Source organism: Raphanus sativus, chromosome 7 (genome assembly GCF_000801105.2).
Source record: "Raphanus sativus cultivar WK10039 chromosome 7, ASM80110v3, whole genome shotgun sequence".
NCBI classification, from domain to species: domain Eukaryota; kingdom Viridiplantae; phylum Streptophyta; class Magnoliopsida; order Brassicales; family Brassicaceae; genus Raphanus; species Raphanus sativus.
The window spans coordinates 493,509-512,771 of record NC_079517.1 but is presented as its reverse complement, the minus strand read 5'-3'; the positions used below and the strand labels follow the sequence as shown (position 1 = coordinate 512,771).

The 19,263-nt window shown below is 38.1% G+C and overlaps 7 protein-coding genes across 7 annotated transcripts; 4 read left to right on the top strand and 3 right to left on the bottom strand.

Moving 5' to 3' along the window:
- Positions 1 to 129: 129 nt before the first annotated feature.
- On the top strand, positions 130 to 2,442 carry LOC108818017 (protein IQ-DOMAIN 2). The gene is made up of 6 exons (XM_018590863.2): positions 130 to 373; positions 560 to 651; positions 739 to 1,044; positions 1,133 to 1,354; positions 1,468 to 1,587; positions 1,671 to 2,442. The coding sequence occupies exons 2-6, from the start codon at positions 592 to 594 to the stop codon at positions 2,316 to 2,318; spliced, it is 1,356 nt and encodes a 451-aa protein (XP_018446365.1). The 5' UTR covers positions 130 to 373; positions 560 to 591; the 3' UTR covers positions 2,319 to 2,442.
- A 297-nt stretch (positions 2,443 to 2,739) lies between these two features.
- Positions 2,740 to 3,918, top strand: LOC108817831 (mitochondrial import inner membrane translocase subunit TIM14-3). The gene is made up of 3 exons (XM_018590641.2): positions 2,740 to 2,897; positions 3,142 to 3,320; positions 3,665 to 3,918. The coding sequence occupies exons 1-3, from the start codon at positions 2,895 to 2,897 to the stop codon at positions 3,819 to 3,821; spliced, it is 339 nt and encodes a 112-aa protein (XP_018446143.1). The 5' UTR covers positions 2,740 to 2,894; the 3' UTR covers positions 3,822 to 3,918.
- Positions 3,919 to 4,061: 143 nt separating this feature from the next.
- On the bottom strand, positions 4,062 to 6,826 carry LOC108817829 (uncharacterized). The gene is made up of 7 exons (XM_018590639.2): positions 6,511 to 6,826; positions 5,892 to 6,350; positions 5,569 to 5,760; positions 5,232 to 5,471; positions 4,898 to 5,115; positions 4,568 to 4,822; positions 4,062 to 4,489 (listed from the first exon to the last, which is right to left on the bottom strand). Exons 2-7 carry the CDS (start codon positions 6,301 to 6,303, stop codon positions 4,226 to 4,228), a joined length of 1,581 nt encoding a protein of 526 aa, XP_018446141.1. The 5' UTR covers positions 6,304 to 6,350; positions 6,511 to 6,826; the 3' UTR covers positions 4,062 to 4,225.
- Positions 6,827 to 7,008: 182 nt separating this feature from the next.
- Positions 7,009 to 8,337, top strand: LOC108817830 (40S ribosomal protein S23-2). Its single transcript, XM_018590640.2, has 4 exons — positions 7,009 to 7,168; positions 7,570 to 7,725; positions 7,801 to 7,927; positions 8,031 to 8,337. The coding sequence occupies exons 1-4, from the start codon at positions 7,164 to 7,166 to the stop codon at positions 8,169 to 8,171; spliced, it is 429 nt and encodes a 142-aa protein (XP_018446142.1). The 5' UTR covers positions 7,009 to 7,163; the 3' UTR covers positions 8,172 to 8,337.
- Positions 8,338 to 8,464: 127 nt separating this feature from the next.
- On the bottom strand, positions 8,465 to 10,304 carry LOC108814309 (F-box/LRR-repeat protein At5g02910). The gene is made up of 3 exons (XM_018586849.2): positions 9,303 to 10,304; positions 9,030 to 9,203; positions 8,465 to 8,936 (listed from the first exon to the last, which is right to left on the bottom strand). Exons 1-3 carry the CDS (start codon positions 10,167 to 10,169, stop codon positions 8,607 to 8,609), a joined length of 1,371 nt encoding a protein of 456 aa, XP_018442351.1. The 5' UTR covers positions 10,170 to 10,304; the 3' UTR covers positions 8,465 to 8,606.
- Positions 10,305 to 12,295: 1,991 nt separating this feature from the next.
- On the bottom strand, positions 12,296 to 14,194 carry LOC108815068 (putative F-box/LRR-repeat protein At3g28410). The gene is made up of 3 exons (XM_018587728.2): positions 13,237 to 14,194; positions 12,852 to 13,025; positions 12,296 to 12,663 (listed from the first exon to the last, which is right to left on the bottom strand). Exons 1-3 carry the CDS (start codon positions 14,104 to 14,106, stop codon positions 12,346 to 12,348), a joined length of 1,362 nt encoding a protein of 453 aa, XP_018443230.1. The 5' UTR covers positions 14,107 to 14,194; the 3' UTR covers positions 12,296 to 12,345.
- Positions 14,195 to 17,710: 3,516 nt separating this feature from the next.
- Positions 17,711 to 19,049, top strand: LOC108817356 (uncharacterized). Its single transcript, XM_018590022.2, has 2 exons — positions 17,711 to 18,206; positions 18,441 to 19,049. Exons 1-2 carry the CDS (start codon positions 17,736 to 17,738, stop codon positions 19,047 to 19,049), a joined length of 1,080 nt encoding a protein of 359 aa, XP_018445524.1. The 5' UTR covers positions 17,711 to 17,735.
- The last annotated feature ends 214 nt before the right edge of the window (positions 19,050 to 19,263 follow it).

Sequence of the window (19,263 nt, the reverse complement as noted above, 5' to 3'; positions counted from 1 at the left end):
TACCACAACAAGTTTGCCTTTAGAAAAAAAAAAGGTAAATAGAAATGAATAAAGAAGTGACTGATGACACAAGCTGGTAAAAGAAAAAGGCAAGTGGGATCCATAAAGGGGACCAATAAGTGGCTTCACGCACAAACACCTTCACTGACAGCTTTTGAATCCTCTCTCTGGGCAATAATGATAACGTGAAGAAGAGGCACCTCAGCAAAGATCCAAACTCACTCGCTTCCCATTAGCCTTTTCGTCTTCTTTCTCCGGTAGAGAAGCGCGCTTGAAGTGGTTGTACTCTCTCCAACGTGGTTTTTGTTTTTCTTGAAGACTTTTGGAGCTCTTCTTCCTCTTCTTACAGATCTGGTGCTACTATCTACCGCAGGTACGCTTCCTGTGTGTTAATCGTTGAGTTTAACAGAAGGATTAAGCTCATAGATATGGAGATCTGGCAGTAATCTTACTGATTTAAGCTTAGTGTATTCTCAGGAGGAATGTGTTAGAGATCACTACTACTATATTAATTTTTTCTTTTGAAATAACGTTTTTGTTTTATTTAATATCTGTGAAGGATCACATAGAGAGAGGACGGTGAAAAGAGAGATGGGGAAGAAATCAAAATGGTTCTCTAGTGTCAAGAAAGCATTTAGCCCAAATTCAAAGGTAATAAAGACTTCGTGACTATATATGTAAATTATGTAAATTCATATGTCTCTTCACATCTTTGTTGTTTGATGTTTTTTTTTTCAGAAGTTGAAGCACAAATCACTCGAGAGCACAAATGGTGTTATCTCTCAATCTCCTCCTCCTCCTCCTCCTCTTGAGGTCAGAGTAGCTGAAGTGGTTGTTGAAAGGAACATCAATCTTTCCCCTCCTTCTACAGATGCCGTGAATGCTACTACCACCACTGATGTTCCTGTAGTCCCATCTTCATCTTCATCTGCTCCTCCACGTGAGGTGGTTCGTCAACATCGTGCTACACCTACTCGGTTTGCTGGAAAGTCAAACCAAGAAGCCGCTGCAATCTTGATTCAGACTGTATTCAGAGGCTATTTGGTATGTTCTTTGGTTCCTGGATCTTTTCAGTTGTTTTTGCTCTTCTGTTTCTTTGTGGTGTTATAACTTTTTGTCTTGCGTGATACAGGCAAAAAGAGCAATACGGGCAATGAGAGGTTTGGTCAGGCTTAAGACATTGATGGAAGGATCTGTGGTTAAACGTCAAGCTGCAAACACTTTAAAATGTATGCAGACTCTGTCTCGTGTACAGTCACAAATCCGAGCTAGGAGAATCAGGATGTCAGAAGAGAATCAAGCTCGCCAGAAACAACTCCTTCAGAAGCATGCCAAAGAGCTAGCTGGCTTAAAGGTCTCTCTCTTTCTTTCTATACATTCAATCTCATTCTCATTCACTTTGCGTACTTGGCTATATATCTAGTTTACTCAATACATTCTCTCTTTTGTAATTTTGCTGCTCCTCAGAACGGCGATAATTGGGATGATAGCATTCAATCAAAGGAAAAAGTTGAAGCCAAGTTGCTTAGCAAGTACGAGGCAACGATGAGAAGAGAAAGGGCATTGGCTTATGCTTACTCTCATCAGGTAACTAAAAAAGTGAACACATAATAAACATTAGAGTTTTTGAAACTGTGCTGATGATGATCATATATGTTCATGTTTTGCAGCAAAACTGGAAGAACAATTCTAAATCTGGAAACCCGATGTTCATGGATCCGAGCAATCCGACATGGGGTTGGAGCTGGTTAGAGAGATGGATGGCTGGTCGTCCATTGGAAGAACCAAACAATGACAATGCCGCTTCAGTCAAGAACCGTAACGAAGCCACAAAAGCTATAAACCTCCGCAACAAAAACTCATCACAACCAAACACACCATCATCCGCAAGAGGTGGTGGTGGTGGTACTCCAAGAAACAAAAACAGTTTCTTCTCTCCTCCAACTCCCTCGAGACTAAACCAATCCTCCAACGACGACGCCAAGAGCACCGTCTCGGTTCTGTCCGAGAGGAACCGTAGACACAGCATCGGTGGTGGTGGTTCATCAGTCAGAGATGACGAGAGTCTGGCTGGCTCACAGGCTCTACCGAGCTATATGGTTCCAACTAAATCAGCTAGAGCCAGGCTGAAGCCGCAGCAGAGTCCGTTAAGTGGTGGTACCACACAGGAGAACGATGGGCTTGTTGCAGACAAGGCATCTGCTAAGAAACGCCTCTCTTATACGAATTCAACTACATTGCCTAAACCACGGAGGTTCTCAGCTCCGCCTAAAGTGGAGAGTGGCGACGTTGCCGTCACCAATGGAGGAGTAAGCTGAGGTTTGGTTGTCTTTTAAACAAAAAAGATATATGTGATTTTCCACTTTGATGGATATGTCTCCGAGATGGTTTGTTGTATGTTTGTTATTTGTTCCCCTTTCATTTCATAATTCATTTGTGCAGAGAGTGTAAAAGCGCCTGTTATTTATTTTTTTTACTATAAAAGAATTTTAATTATTCAACGACAAGGTTTACTCTAATTTATATTTTTTGTTTATTTTGTTGAATATGTAAGAGATTTATATACATTGGGAAAGCAGTTCAATCTACCATTTTTCTGGAGCATTGCTTATATTCTTGAAATATGAGATCGTAACGAATTAACAATGTCATGAAACACCGGTTAGGAGTTTACAGAAGAATACTCTGAAAGACAAAGAAGGTGTTGACTTTGACTCACTTAACCGACCTCAAAAATATAAAATTAAGACAAGGAGACAGACCAGACCGGACAGACCTCTTTTTTTTTCTCTTTTCCGTCTGGAAGAACCCTAAACCCATCCGCATCGACAGATAATTGAAGGAAAAAAAAATCACTTGTCTCGTCTGATTGATTGAATTTTTAGGCTCGAAGGATGGTAAGTTGTTTGGGTCTAGCTATCCCTTTGTTTCCGTTTAAATGTCGATGTTCTTCATCATAGACGCTCGTCGGAAAAACATGATTTTGAAATCTCGATTTTAGATTGTTTTTGGTGGTTTTAATAAAAACATGGATACATAGAGGATATATCTTTGCTCATTTTTTTTCTCTTTGATTCCAAACCCATGTTTGGTTCCTTCTTTATCTTAGGTTTTTGATTGTCTTTGTGGTTGGTTACACAGGAAACGCCGATGGTTGCAGGTGCTGCTGTAGCTGCTGCTGCTCTAGCTGGTAGGTATGGTATACTCGCTTGGCAAGCCTTTAAGGCCAGGCCACCCGTGGCTAGAATGCGCAGGTTTTACGAAGGTGGTTTCCAAACTGCAATGACACGGCGAGAAGCTGCTCTCATTCTTGGAGTTAGGTCTGTCTTTGCTTCCCTTATTCCTCCTCCTCCTCTTCTTTTGCTGCTCCTCAACTTGAAAAATATATCCTTCTTGAGATTTCATCAAGTCTGACCCTAGCTAAAGTATGTTGAATAACCCCATTATGCTCTTTTGAATTTGTGCTGTGTAGTTTGATAAATCACGCATTCGATTTACTAGGTTTTGAAACTCTGGCCTTGCAAGTAATTCTATGCCAAAGTAGTTGATTCAGTGCCCTTGAGATAAAGCCAACCTTGAAGATTATGTTTTGAGAGGACATTATGAAAGATTTTGTATACGCTCTCTCTCCTGTGGCTTGACTGAGTTTGTACCATTATAACAGGGAGAGGGTAGCGGCGGAGAAGGTGAAAGAAGCTCACAGGAGAGTTATGGTTGCAAACCACCCTGACGCTGGAGGTAGCCACTATCTCGCTTCCAAGATCAATGAAGCCAAAGACATTTTGCTTGGCAAGTCCAGTAACTCCGGCTCTGCTTTTTGATTCTCATATTAGTTTTTTTTTATACAAACCCAATATGGAACTCTTGTCTTTTAATTTGATTATAAGTTTTTCAATGTACCACCATTTCTTGTTTGTATATCATTATTATGTTTCCACGGAAGCAGGTGATCAAGATTTTGACATATGCAAAGAATCATTTTAGACACTAAGAGAAATCTTTATAGTTAATGTATGACTATTAGCAGAGGTGCAATAAGAAATTGAACTGTAATATCAGAATAAGAAAACCATCGACAGATTCTCATTCACCACTACTTTTAGAATGTAAAATGTGATCCAAAATAGAAATTCTGTTTTGGTGTAAAAACCCCTATAGAATCCGAAACCAAAAAAAAAATATGTAGCTATCATTTTTCTATAGTTATCCACCTCTTTACTTTTCTTTACTCTTTGGTGGTTGTGGTAGCAGCATTAGTACTGTCCTTATCTGTCTCTGTTTCGACTAGAGTCTCCTTTGTTTCTCTTACTCTCTCGAGCTGTCCCTTTGGTTCTCCAAACAAAGCATAGAATATCTGTCTGTGGCACTCATCACAGAAATAGAAGAACGAGAAGTGACCTTCATTTGGAATCTTATGTACAGTAGCTTCCGGAATCATCCTGCCAATGTAGTCACTCATAGATGGTGGAGCAACCCGATCTTCCATTCCCTTTAAGTAATCAAAAAGTAGACTTATTTAGGATCCAGTCCACATATTTAACTATGTACTGTATGGCGCAGAACTTACCTGCCATATGTGAATGGGTTTTCGAAACCCGACTAGTTCACATTCAGCTTCACTGTACATTGACATGAGCCAAGAGAGGACACCATTAGTTGTGCATTTCTTCTGTGTGCGGAACTCGGAAAGAGTAAAGCCCCAACTCGATACTTGAAGCACTGATTCTTCTACAAATGGCTTTGTGATTCCTTGCCGGACAGATTCCTCCACGTTCCTTTGATAAAATTCTTGGAAAGTTGGGTCTTTGAGTAGAAGCTTATCCTGAAAGAGAGAAAGAACAGATTTAGCAAACGTAACTCTATGCTTTATGATCTAAACCCCTGATGCAATTTATACCTTTTCTCCTACTGATAGTGACATCCACTGATCGAGATGATCAAGTTTACCAGAGAGAAAAGATCTACGGTAGAAGAAAGGGAGAAGAGCTGGAAACCGGCGAGCTAAAAAGTACATGAATTTCCTCTTTGTTAACCATTGCTCCCATGTTTTCACCATCTCTTCCTTGGCCATGCTTGGCTCATAAGGATTGATCACCGGAGCCACCATTGCAGCTCCTGCAGTTTCACAAAACCAAACCCCATTTAGCAACAGTCCAGCAGATTCCAATCCAAGTTTTTCTTGCAAAACAATCACAGTGACAAATGATATGAAACGTATAATAAGTCAGTACCTGCAATTTTGTCAGGGAAGTATTTCATAGCAGCCCAGGTATGCATACTACCAGTAGAGTAACCGAGTAACCAGAACTTCTCATCAATTCCGATGGCAGCCGCAAGGTTAATCAAATCCGAGGCAGATGAGCTAAGGTTTCGACCTCGGTGAGGATCACTCTCTCCAAAACCTGGAAGATCATACGAAACTAAACGGACACCATACTCCACAAGCAGTGACTTCTTCAGTCCAGGTATGCCTTTAATCAGGTAAGAAATTCCAAAACCATTTAGAAGACAAAAACCTAAAACGTAATGGGAGAAACTGATGAAAACGAATCGAATATACATACAAACCTGCAAGTCGAGAGGAGAGAAAAGAATGAGGAGTAAGTAAAGAGTATCTCGCTCTTTCTGCTGGAACACCAAGCTCTTGGTAAGCTAAGTATCTACCATCAGGAAGCTGTACACGAGCCGCATTGGTGGGATGCAAACGCAGTTTCGTAATCACAGTCACTGCTCTATCCTGCTCCGGGCTAAAGCTTAATGCTGCACTATCAAATGCACTATTCAGAGTCTAGTCCTACTTTAAGCAAACATACATTTGTAAAAAAACGGCATGCAGTTCTCTCAGGCTAAGTTACTATTTGAGAAGAACAACAACACAGATTGTGATTAACCTGCGAGAGCTAAGAGGAAGACGAAGAAGATCACAGGCCACGCGTGAGCCGGATCGCGATCCTCCGGCAAGTACTCGTTCATGAAGCTGAGCTTCTCCGACACTTTCGCCGCCGGTTTCGCCAGCTTACGCACGACGAACGAGTCCTCGGTGACCACCGTCTGCTCCACGATGTCCTTGCATCCTTTGGCGAGGTGGAGGAGCATCTCTCCCCACGATTTCATAAACCCCGCCACCTGATCTTTCAACGTCTCCCTAGCCTCCGATCCGGATCCGTCCAAGTAACCCGATCTCTTTGAGGTGGATTCAGTAGCCGCCGTTAAATCGATCGGCGCTCCGTCGTATCGTAACCCAGCGTCGACGAGACTCGCGAGCTCTTCCTGCCACGTAGGCACTCCTCTAATCTCATCCATTCTTTCCGATTTTTTCAACCCTAATCCCAACTCTAAAACCCGAACCACTGTAAAAAAAAAATCAGTTATATATATAAATAGAATGAGCTGACACCTTTATACAAAGCGTGAGTTTCAAGCTCTCTCTCACTAACGAATCAATATGCAGTATCTCTTTTTTTTTTCTTTTACTAAAGAAAGCGAAAGGAGACAAAAGTTTTCTCTTACCAAATAGTATAACTCCGATTCGTATCTTCCACCTAAACTTTATTCCTTCCTTTACAATATTCTCTCCATCGCCTCCTTTGATTTGACTGGTGGCTACTATGGTAGAAAGTCTCAGTCCGCCATTGACGAGATTCTCCAGCTCTCTTTCTCTCTCTCTCTAATTTCCTCTTTTCGTATTTTGCTGGCGCATTAACAATTAAGGACCACTGAATCAAAATCGCCTTTTTTGAAATAAACGGTTGCTGTTTGTACACGTCGATCAGCCGTGGTATCGACGGTTGAGTGGTGGGGGACCGGCTTAGGCTGTAAGTGTCGTGCGGGGCGGGTTGCTGCTTTTTTGTGTGCCTCGTTTACCTGTTAGAGCCGGTTTTGTAAAGAGTGTGACGCTGACGTGGCGGAAGTTGTTAGTACGGTGGGCTCGGTAGGTGCATGTGATCTGTGTTCTTTAATAATAAGATAATAGTATAGACGAGCGTATGCGTATAAGCCCAATATATGATGGGCCTATGTATAATGGGCCAATACTATCACGGATCCTCGCATATATTAGGAGTCACTGACATAAGTAGGTTTAGGGTTTTCAGTATTATCATCCTCTTGCTTGCCGCATCAACCTCTTTGCTGTTGATCTTCTCCACCTTCGACAAACAAACATGGGGTACGTTTCACCTCTCTTAGATCCTTCACCTCTTTGCTCTTCTTAGTTTCTGTGAATTACGAAGGATTTAATCGAGTCTGCTATTATTTTCTGCTGGAAATGACTTCACGACTCACATTTTTGTTACTGATTATACTTGAGCTCTGTAATGATTCTGACGCAATGCGTCTATGTTGATCACGTGCTTTGTTTTCTAGAGTCTTCATCTTAATTCAATTGATAGTTTCCTTAATTTTATATGCTAGGTTAGTTGTAGCTATAGCTATCCTGATGAGTCTGAGTTTTGAGCTTGTATCATCTTGTGAATAGCTGATGGAATGTTGGACCTGTTACATTGATATTTTAAGTGAAAGTTCAATCTTTTTCTTTAATGTTTTTTTGTTTTTATCTTATGGTAACAGTAAGACAAGGGGTATGGGAGCTGGGCGCAAGCTCAAAAGGCTCCGTATCAATCAGAGGTGGGCTGACAAGCAGTACAAGAAGTCTCATCAGGGAAACGAGTGGAAGAAGCCTTTTGCCGGTTCTTCTCACGCCAAAGGAATCGTTCTTGAGAAAATGTAAGGCCATCAAAAGTTTATCTGCTTTTTAGTGTAGATACTGGAGCTGATTAGTCTCGTTGTTTGATTGTGCAGTGGTATTGAGGCTAAGCAGCCTAACTCTGCTATCCGTAAGTGTGCTAGAGTGCAGCTTATTAAGAACGGAAAGAAGATTGCCGCTTTTGTTCCCAACGATGGTTGCTTGAACTACATTGAGGAAAATGTAAGTCTCTAATCTGAAAAGCGTTTGTAACACCTATCTTTTGACAATAATATTTTTCTGTCAAAAATGTTGAACTCTTGTTTTGTTACTACTATTGTTGCAGGACGAGGTGTTGATTGCTGGGTTTGGTCGTAAGGGTCACGCCGTGGGAGATATTCCCGGAGTCAGGTTCAAGGTCGTCAAGGTTTCTGGTGTCTCACTCTTGGCCCTCTTCAAGGAGAAGAAGGAGAAGCCAAGATCTTAGACAACCCTTCAAGCTTTTAAGTTGTTTTGATGCTATAATCCCACCTTTTGTTAGCTCAGTTTTCTTTTATTACAAAACTCGTATCTTCTGTTCTATTCTACTCTTAAGGTTCCTGAACTAATGTGTTAAATCACTTCTTCAATGAATCTTTATTTTAATTTACCAATTATTTGTCTCATCAAATAATCAATATCTCCAGTTCTCATAGTTTTCTTCTTTCGTTACCATCTTTTTTAAACATTAATAATTAAACAACTTGTGTTAAGTATAAAAAAAACTTGTTAAATATACAATTCTACCGAAAAATCGAAACACAATTAATCCAACGTCAGAGATTACACATACAATCTTGTGTGGGATTCAACTCTAAAGCCTTATGAGAGACCCTATTTAACAAATGGCTTTTGCTTGAATAAACTAATGATACAGAGTTTATTATGAGAAAGTGTTGGATACATTTTGAACATGGCTTTGCTTGATGGAAATGAAGACATTGCGCTTGTGAGAAAGCCTTGTAGCCATCGCAACAAGTTCTTCGAAACCTGATGCATCAAGGTAACCCACCAAGAGCACAACCATTGTTTCCAGACTTCTAGTATTTCTCAGCAGACGCTCCACGAACGAAGCCACGAGATTCGACTCTGCGTACTTCCCCACCAACATTGAAATGGTCTCCATAGATCCCGGGAAGGCCGTGTCTTTTGATCTCCAGCACTGACGCTGATTCAAGCTATGTGAACGCAAGTAACTGTTGAGATGTGCTTCCTGCAAAACAGAACAAAATGATTTCAGGGTATGTATCTTCATATATATATTAGAAAGATAATATAGAAAGAGGTTTGAATTGGTAAAAAATACCGAAATGATGCTGCATTTCACGGTATGTATCGTTAGCTTTCTTAAACCAGGTGAATTCTGTAGAAGCTTGGCTATACCAGGAACAACAGACCGAACAATCATCGTTTCAAGAGTCAAATACTCGACCTTGAGCGTCGGAAAACGTACATCACAGAGCGCAGCAAGAGACAACATCTAAAGGGCACATAAATATAGTCAACACCCATAACACAGACCTCATTTAAAGGGACAATGACATAGAGAGTCGTAGACCTTATTGGCTAACTAACATACCTGGAGAAAGGTAGCACCAACAGTAAGCTTCTCAACATTCTCCAACTTCGCTAGCATCTTCACCACGTTCCCTTGAAGAAAATCACCCGTAAGGGTCCCAAGATCGCAGAAGTAAATGTTCAAGTTAGCTTCGTTTAAACAAGACACATCCACTAATCTACACGGTAACCTCGAGTGTCTCAGTCTCAAACACTGTACATGCGGCGCCACGATCTCCGTCGGCCCGAGAAACCAATCGCTCCGATCAATCTCCAATTTTATCAAACGCGGCGAACGACTCAGATCAAGACACCGAAACTCATCGCAGAACATGAGCTCCAAGCTCTCGAGCAGCGGACAACCGGAGAGAATCTTTAAAAGGGCATCGTCGGAGAGCTTACAGTAACTCAAAGACAAGTTCTTTAGCGACGTCCACGACACGGAACACTTAGGGTTCATCACAACGGATCCAGACTCGATCGAGAGCTGCTTCACAGTCGAATTGGCGTAAAAGGAATCAGGAAAATCGTAATCTCTTACACGTGTATCACGAAACTCAAGAGAGAGCTTCTCCGCGTGACGCGCGACGGCGAAATCGATCCAGGTGTCGACGTGTTGGATCCGATTGGCTAAGCTGGTTCGGAGATGAAAGGTCGCGACTTTGGGAGAGGAGAAAGTGGATAAGGTTTTGTTTATCGATCTGGCGACCACTCTGTGGCTGTCGATTGAGAGGGAAGGCGTCTCGGACCAGACGTGTCTCCATCGTTTGGACAGGGCGGAGGTTCTGATCGCTGATTTTGTCGGAACGGAGGAGAGGATGAGGTGGAGAATCGCGTCTGGTAGAGAGCTGATGAAATCGTGACCGTCGATTGGATCGTCGCCGTTCATTTTGTTTTTTCGGTGAGGAATGATCGGACAGGAGGGGGAATAAGGGTTTCAACGGTCGGCAGTTGCGCCGTCTTGCTGTCGGAAGTTCTCAGCCATTTGCCATCTATCGAATCTCAAAATATCCCTTCTTGTGCTGAAAATTGGCTTTAATTATCACTATATATTTGATTGGTATATTCTCGTGAAAATAATAAAAGTTAGGCACTTAAAAGGTAATATTCCATAGTATAAATTCTTTATTACAGAATGTGGTTTTAAAACTTTTAAAAGACACTTTGAAGGACAGTGGTCTTGCAAGCAGACTCATCTTAGGAACCACTGTTGCTGAATAGTGAAAGATTTCATGATAAATGAGAATCAATACTATGGATTGGTTTTTGAGAGACAGTGTGTGTGTATTCTTGGTGTGATCATTGAGTTGTTAATTATCATTTAAAAAGTTCATAATTAAAAATAATTCAGTCTTTGTGTTTCACTCTCTAACATGTTTTTATAATATTAAGACCAAATACCACACTGATAAAATACACATACTTAGCGTTTGAGCACAATGGAAACATTATTGTTGTTAGAAAGCGTTGGAAGCTTCTGAAGCCAGTCTTCAAACCATCTTGCATCCCTAACAACATATTCCAACCCCACCACCAAAGTCTCTAGTGTTTTTACGTTTGTCATCACCATTTCCATGAACGAAGCCATGAGCTTCCGAATTTCATCCTTACAACGTACCATCCTACAAAACTCAAGTGAGGTAGGAAATCCCTCATATTTTGGTCTCCAGTATTCATCCGGATTCAAACCTTCTGAATCCATATATCTGTCCAGATCCCTGTCCTGTAGAGGATTAAAAAGTTATCACAAACATGTCTCCATCGCTTGGACAAGACAGAGGGTCTGATCACTGACTTTATTGGAATAGGGGAAAGGATAAGATGGACAATAGCGTGGCAAAGTAGACTAAAGGCAAGTTTGTAAATTTTGGTGGCCCTAAATTATTTAATATATGTGGCGCCTAGAGTCCTAACTTTATGGGCTTTAACAATCCAGGTCCAAAATTTTTTGGATAAGAGCTAACTACTAACCAGTAGACTAAAGGCAAGTTTGTAAATTTTGGTGGCCCTAAATTATTTAATATCTGTGGCGCCTAAAGTCCTAACTTTATGGGCTTTATCCCATGGCCGGCCCTACTTACAACGTACCATCCTACAAAACTCAAGTAAAGTAGGAAATCCCTCATATTTTGGTCTCCAGTATTCATCTGGATTCAAATCTTCTGAATCCATATATCTGTCCAGATGGGCAAACCTATATGGGTCAGCATGGATGCAGCTGCCCCCACTAAAACTTAAAAGTAAATTTATTTACACTGAAAATCAATAGATGTCTTGCAGCTAGGTTAGTTAAATCCCACTATATGTCCCCATTAAACCAAAGATTGATTCTTTCTCTGCCTCATTTACATTATTATTTATATTATTTTTTTATCTTTATTTTTTTGCTCATACTCAAAATATTTTCTAGATTCGCCACTGGTCCAGATTCCTGTCCTGTAGAGGATATAAGACGGAGGATCTGATCACTGACTTTATTGGAATAGGGGAGAGGATAAGATGGACAATAGCGTGGGGCAGATTTCCAAAGTGAGCATCATACTATGGTTTTGAGAGACAGAGTGTGTGCATTCATGGTTTGAACAGAGTTGTTAATCATCTTGGGGACCTTGTTGTTGCGAGGAAGTGATGGGACCTCTAAATCAGCTCTTGCAAAACTTTGTTACAAGGATAGAGGAGAACAATATGAGTGAACATAACTCCAGGCACAGGAATATCAAAGCCTGATAACACACATGCATTTGACTTTATTGTAAGTGTTCCTTAACTTGATTTATATACTTGACGTGTAACATTTTATTAGTGGATTCATCTTATATTAGAGCAAATCTTATATCTAAAGCTTTTAATAAGTAGACACATTGGTCGAGAGAAAGACAAGACCCAATGGTTTGGTTAGGGAGAGGGACATTATTCTAGGGAGAGAAGCAACACCCAAATAGTACTCGAGTAAAATTTTACTCAAAAATTCATATATAAATAGTCCAGTTCTCCAAGTGTTGTGTTTCACTCTCAAATATGTTTTATATTATTAAAACCAAATAAAACACCGGTAAAAATACTTATTAGCGTTTGAACACAATGAAAACATTATTGTTGTTAGAAAGTGTTGGAAGCATCTGAAGAAAGTACTCTTCAAACCAACTTTCATGACTAACGATGCTTTCAATATATTTCCACTCTACAACCAAAGTCTCTAGCGTTTTTACGTTTTTCATTACCATTTCCATGAACAAAACCATGAGTTTCCACGTTTCATCCTTACGGTGATAACTTATCATTCTAAAAAACTCATCTGAGGTAGGAAACGCCTCATATTTTGATCTCCAACATTGATCCGGATTTAAACCTTGTGACTCCAAACAGCGGTACAGATCTCTGTTCTGTAGAGCATAATTAAAAAAAGTTAGCCCAAAGAACACTAACACTTGTGATTGAACAAAATATCAAATCTTATACAGATTAGCCCTAAAATAAGTGAAAGACATTGTTCTTTCTTTTTTGACACGTTCCCAGTCAGTTACTAGTTTGCATGGTCTTGTTAATAAAAGAGGTTTATGAGAAAAACTACCTCTATGTCGATTAAGCATGACGGGCTTGCTTTTAGACTTTTTAGTTGAGGTGAATTTTGTAGTAACATTGCTAAACCAGGAATAACAGATCTTGTAAGCCTTGTTTCAACAGTCAAAGTTTCAACCTTGAACGTTGGATAATGAATACCATGGAGCTCGGCGAGAGACAGAATCTAGCATAAAAGGATATATGATGCAAAAGGTCATGATGAACTAATTAAACATAAATCTCTACTAGAAAAAAAAAACATTACAAGAACTTATATGGCTTTAAAAGGTTTCGAACAATGAAGCCTTAATTAATCATCCGCGACATCGAATTTTCTTTTGTCGTTCTTAAATAGAGAATGCAATTAGAATGGCAAAAAAAAAAAAAAAACATACCTGAAGAACGGGTCCGGTAAAGGTAAGCCTCTTAACGTTTTGTAATTTTGCAAACAATTTTAGCACCATTGGTTGAAGAATATCAAGCTTCAAAGGACAGGACAAGTCGTTCATGATAATGTGAAAGCGAGCTTCGGTCAACGAAGAAACATCTTCTAAAGTACATGATGGTCCTTCACTGGAGGTTTCCAAACTCAAATAATGGACGTGGGGAGCTACAATCTCGGTTGGTCCTCGAATCTCTAGTCTCCTCAAACTATGCGATTTACTCAGATCAAGACGCTGAGGTCCTGCAGAGTAATCCAATTCCAAGGTTTCGAGAATGGGAGAGCCAGAGAGAATATTACGAAGAGATCCATCATCGGTGAAACTACAGCCCCACAATGTCAACTTCCTTAGGGATTTCCAAGACACTACTGTGCATTCGCGGAAGGCATCAAAATCTTGAATGAAGAGCTCCGTTAAAGAGGAACTGAGATAGAAAATCTTTTGGAAATCATATTTGTAACTCGAATAACCAAGGAAGACCAGATTCAACTTCTCCACATTACGGGACACAGCAAACTCGATCCAGCTATCAATGTCGGGGCCAAGGGCATATCGGGGGATAGGAAACTTGAAACTCGTGATTTTCAGAGCCCTGTAAAAACTTAGGGTTTGGTTTATCTCTCGGGCCGTCGGCTTCTCTCTATAATAGTTGAGATTATCAAAGTCGAGACAAGGTGTCTCGCACCATACATGCCTCCATCCTCTAGACAAGGCGGAAGTTCTGATCGCTAACTTAATTGGAATAAACGAGAGAATACGGTGAAGGATCTCATGAGGCATCGAGCTGATGATATCAACATCATCATCGACTAAATGATCCATTGCACGTTTGATTTTGTGGGTTGTCTAGGGGTTCTATGACGTTTTCGTTGTCCGAGCCGTCTCAGTCGCCTGTTTAGATATGGCACAATTAGCTCTTTTCATCTAGGGTTTATTTGCTTGGTTTACAAGTAAAAATAAGAAAATTTGTAAAATAAAATAAATTAATTATATTTTTCTCAAACTTATATTTTAAAAACTTACACAATTCTATTTTTTCCTCACTTGTGTTTCCAAAAACAAAATCAGTTTTTTTTCCTCAAAATGCCAACTACCTATTCTGATGAACCACAATCAAAGCCTTGTATTATCGTTTATCAGCTAAAACAAAAGAAACAAAAAAAATATTATGAGTTTACAAATATCTTTTGGAATGCCATAAGCAAGGAGTCAACAAGGAGCTGCTTCACAGTAGAATTGGAGTAGAAGGGGTCGGGAAAATCGTAGTTCCTGACACAAGTATCACCAAACTCAAGAGACAGCTTCTCGGCGTGATGGGTGATGGCAAAACATAAAAAAAAAATTATTATGAAACATCTATATTATATTAAAAAGTAATATATTATAATTTTTATGTAAATTAAAAACATAAAAATATATATGGATTTTTTTTATAAAACCAGCGGTTTATTAATTTAGTTTGAACACAAGTTAAATCAAACATCTGCATAGAAACGCGGATCAAATTCTAGTAACCACTAACCGAAAATTATGAAAAATGTCATGTGCATAAGAGGTTGACTTGGTTTTGTAAGTCTTGATTGATCAACAATCCTAAGCTTTGTTAAAAAAATTCAATGGTTATATAACTTAATAAATTTACAAGCAAATGGCTAACAGTTTCGCGATTGCTATGTGCCATGGAGGACCTAGAAGGCTTGTTGCTAATGGTGGGGGGGGGAGCATTTATTGTGAGTATCCAAAGTTTCGAAAGTAGATTATAAGATTACAGCCTACATACGGAAATCATGGGTTCAATTCATGAGGTTCGAACTTTAGCTGGACTGTCTCACAATAATACAAAAAGTAGGTGGAAGGCTGGACGCTGAACACTTATTTTTTGTTGTTGTGGCAGTAGAAGTGTCTTCTGTCTACTTTAAAGCATTACTAGATCTTGACCCGTGCGACCGCACGGGTATTAATTTTTAGTTTTAGTTTTTATTTATTTATACTAAAAAGTATATTTGTAATATTTGATCGTTTTATATTGACTAAGATAGGGGTGAATATTTGGGTATCCACTCGAATTCGGTTAAAATTTATTCGGATTTGAGTTTTTTTTAGTTTAAAGATTCTAACTCTATTCGAGTATTTATAACCTCTGGTTCCGGTTTGATTCAGATCTTTGCGGATCTGATAACCCGTTTAAACTATTTTTAAATTTTCAAAATTTATATATCTTTAAATTTCTCTAAATCTAAGGCCAAAGTACCTAAATTAAAAATTAAAAATAGGTTTAACTTGAATATTTGGATGAAGAATAAATATATATTTTAAGTATTTTTGATGTTTTGATTATTGTTTATCTACTTTAAATGTTAACTTTTGATTATTTTTTTTATATTTCAAATATTTTAAACAACTTAAAATAGCTTATATCTTAGATATTAATTCAAAAAATAGCTAACATATTAAAGTATATAAATATGATTTAAATACATTCGAATATCCAAAATATTTCGTTCGGATAAGGTTTGGTTATGGTTCTCTAGATACCAAATTTGGATATTATCTAGTTTCGGTTTAAATTTGCTAATACTTTTTTCGTTCAGATTTTTTAAATGAAAAGTTGATATTATAATTTCCAGAATTGTTTGTCTAATAAAAACATATTTTTTTTTTGAATTTGACATTGATTTAATGGAGAAGTTAATGAAGTGTATTAAATTCAAATTCAATTTTGGAAAACACGTTAATCTAAGTGGAAAAGACAAAACACTAAAATAGGAAATGTCATTTAATTGTGTATTTAATTTAAATATAATTTTGGAAAATACATTAATCTAAGTGGAAAAGACAGCATTAAAATATGAAGTATTATTTAATATCAGTGGTATATCATTGTAATTAAAAGTGAAAACTAATGGGTATTTTATATGGATACTTCTCTTTTAATAATATAGATAGATGATACGATAGAGACTCTATGATAGAGTTCTAATTAACAACACCAAATCCTTACGTTTTAGTATATATAACATAGTAATATCCAAAACTATATTTTTAAGATACTCAACACTATAATTTATATATCATTTCATTATATTTTGATTTTTGAGAACTTCGCATTGTATCCTCAACCAAGGTGTTTTACAGTACTATATATTCTTCAACAGAAAAAGTTGCGTAGTACATACATATATAAACGTATTAATAATGTTAAGTACACATGCTACACTGCTAATAAGTAATAACAGAGGTCCAGTCATTAACTGCAAGTTTACAACCATTACGGTCTGATAAATCAAAGAACAAAACTTAGCTTCACCTCCTAAGGCGAACCTCTACATTCACCCACCAATAGGAATTAGTTAATTAAGATTTGATATCTCTTAAAAAAAAACCAAATAATAAAAATTTAATGAATACAATTATATTTTTAGATAAATAAAAATAATAGCAATTATAATTTTTTTTTTTTAATATTGATAAACCCGTCAGAAAATACTAAACCCTAAACCCTAAATTCTAAATACTAAACCCTAAACCATTGGGGAAAGCCTGAACCCTTGGACAAATCCTATACCCAAAATCGTTAATCTTAAACCCTAAACCTTAAACCCTTAATCATAAACCATAATATTAAACCCTAAATTCTAAACACGAAACCCTAAACCCTAAACTCTTTGATAAATATTAAATCATAAACCCTTAATCTTAAACCATAAACCATTTTAGAATTTAGGATTTAGGGTTTAGTATTAGGAGTTTTGATTTAGAGTTTAGGGATTAGGATTTAGTTTATGATTTAAAGTTTGGTTTAAATTTGAGGGTTTAGGGTATAGGATTTGCCCAAGGGTTCAGGCTTTTCCCAAAGGTTTAGGGTTTAGTATTTAGAATTTAAAGTTTATGGTTTAGGGTTTAGTATTTCTGACGGATTTATCAATATTAAAAAGTTATATTTTTTTTTTGATAATTGCTACTATTTTTTATTTATCTAAAAACATAATTTTATTTTATTAAATTCTTATTACTTGGTTTCTTTTTTTAAGAGATATCAAATCTCAATTAACTAATTTTTATTGGTGGGTGAATGTAGAGATTCAACTTAGGGGGTGAAGCTAAGTTTTGTTCTAAATTAAATATTTACTACCTTTCCGCACCCAACTACATTAAGGTCAAATGCTCATTAAAACTCCATATACTTACATTTTACGCAAACTGAGAAAAAGACAATGGATAAAGAAGATTTGTAAAATAGTTTCAATTAAATGCAGGTCGGCTCAGATTGGGTATGTATCTACATATAATTACCGTTGGTTTTCTTTTATGAAATTAAAACACATCTCTAATTATAGTTTATCACTTAATTACAAAGTTAATTTGGCTTTGTATAACCACACGTAACTTTTAACGTTCCTATATATATAGCAGAGGACTAACTAATGCCAACTTCACAAATAAGAGCTAAAATGGAAACAATAGTCCACAAGTCGATGATTGCCGGAGTGCAGAGCGTCATGCCGGTGGAAGTGACGCAACAACGTCAAGTCCGTTCCATATCCGTCGGAGATCCCGTCGGAGCAGGAATATTCCGGCGAACACTAAACATAGTTACGTACTACAAGCAAGCCGGTGATCGTGGTGAGAGAGGGTGGTTAGTCGCCGGTTGGATAAAGGAGTCGTTAGGGAGAGCCTTGACCGAGCAGCCGATGCTTTGTGGTAGACTGCGGCGGAGGAGGAAGAAGACGGGAGAGGAAGATGGTCTGGAGGTGGTGGCCAACGACAGTGGGGTTAGGCTGGTGGAGGCTAGGTTTCCGGCAGGTTTGCCGGAGTTTTTTGAAATGGTGAAGAGAGACAAAAACAGAGCTGAAGCAGAGACTGTCTTCTGGAGAGACATTGATGAAGTTGATCCTCAATTCTCTCCGTTGTTCTATGTTCAGGTAACTAATCAACAGTAAAACTATTCATAAGATAAATTAGTAACATATATTAACCTACATGGTGTAGATTTATATTATATATATAATAATAACAAAACTAACTCAATATTGAATATTGTGGAGTTATATAATATATGTTAAAACTCTTTTGATCAACTATTATATTGAGATTGTTTTCATTTTCATCTTATACATAAGATTGAGGTTATTTTTGCTATTTATATATGTTAATAGGTGACTAATTTTGAGAGTGGTGGATACTCAATTGGGATAAGCTGCAGCATCCTAATAGCTGATCTCCTCATTGAGACAGAGTTCTTGACCAAATGGGCTAAAATCCAAACTTCTCTAGCTCATTCTTACACAACAGTCAAACCAATCTTCTACCTCCCACCAGTCAAAAGAGATAAATTTACCAATGAACTTGCTAGGCCAGTCTCGGTTCTTGACCGCGGTGAAACCCTTGTTATCCGGGCCAAAACATGCTCGAAAACGCCACTAGCATGCATGAAAAAATCCGTTAAAGCGACTGAGGATGTATTCTTGTTCTGCAAGGAACAAAGCGGTGGCGAAAATAATACTAATGAACGTCATGGTATGAAGGTAGAGATACATTCGAAAGAGGAAGCGATTGGCGACTGCGACTGTGGTCACGATCTGGAGGAGACAGATGTTGGAGTATCATTTGATGTGAGTTTAGCGTTCGAGGACAAGTTTGAATTCAATTCATGCTGGGTTGGGTCTGTAGCAAAAGGGGTTGTGCTTATCGTCCTATCTACTTTGGGAGATACCAAGTCGCCGGTCAAATTTATTGTTTCATCGCCAAAAAATGCGACTCATTAATATCAGTGGCGTTATTATTTAACTTTTATTGTATGGTTTCTAAGATTAAATAAATTCTTGTCAGTTTTTTAGTTAAATCGACGACGTTACTGTTATAAGATATAGTTTTTGAGTATTGACATGTGGGTATCTTGTTAATGTAAATGGTGCAACTCAGCCTAGAAAACACTGAACTCGATACGTATAATTACGTTTTACTACAAATAATTTCTTG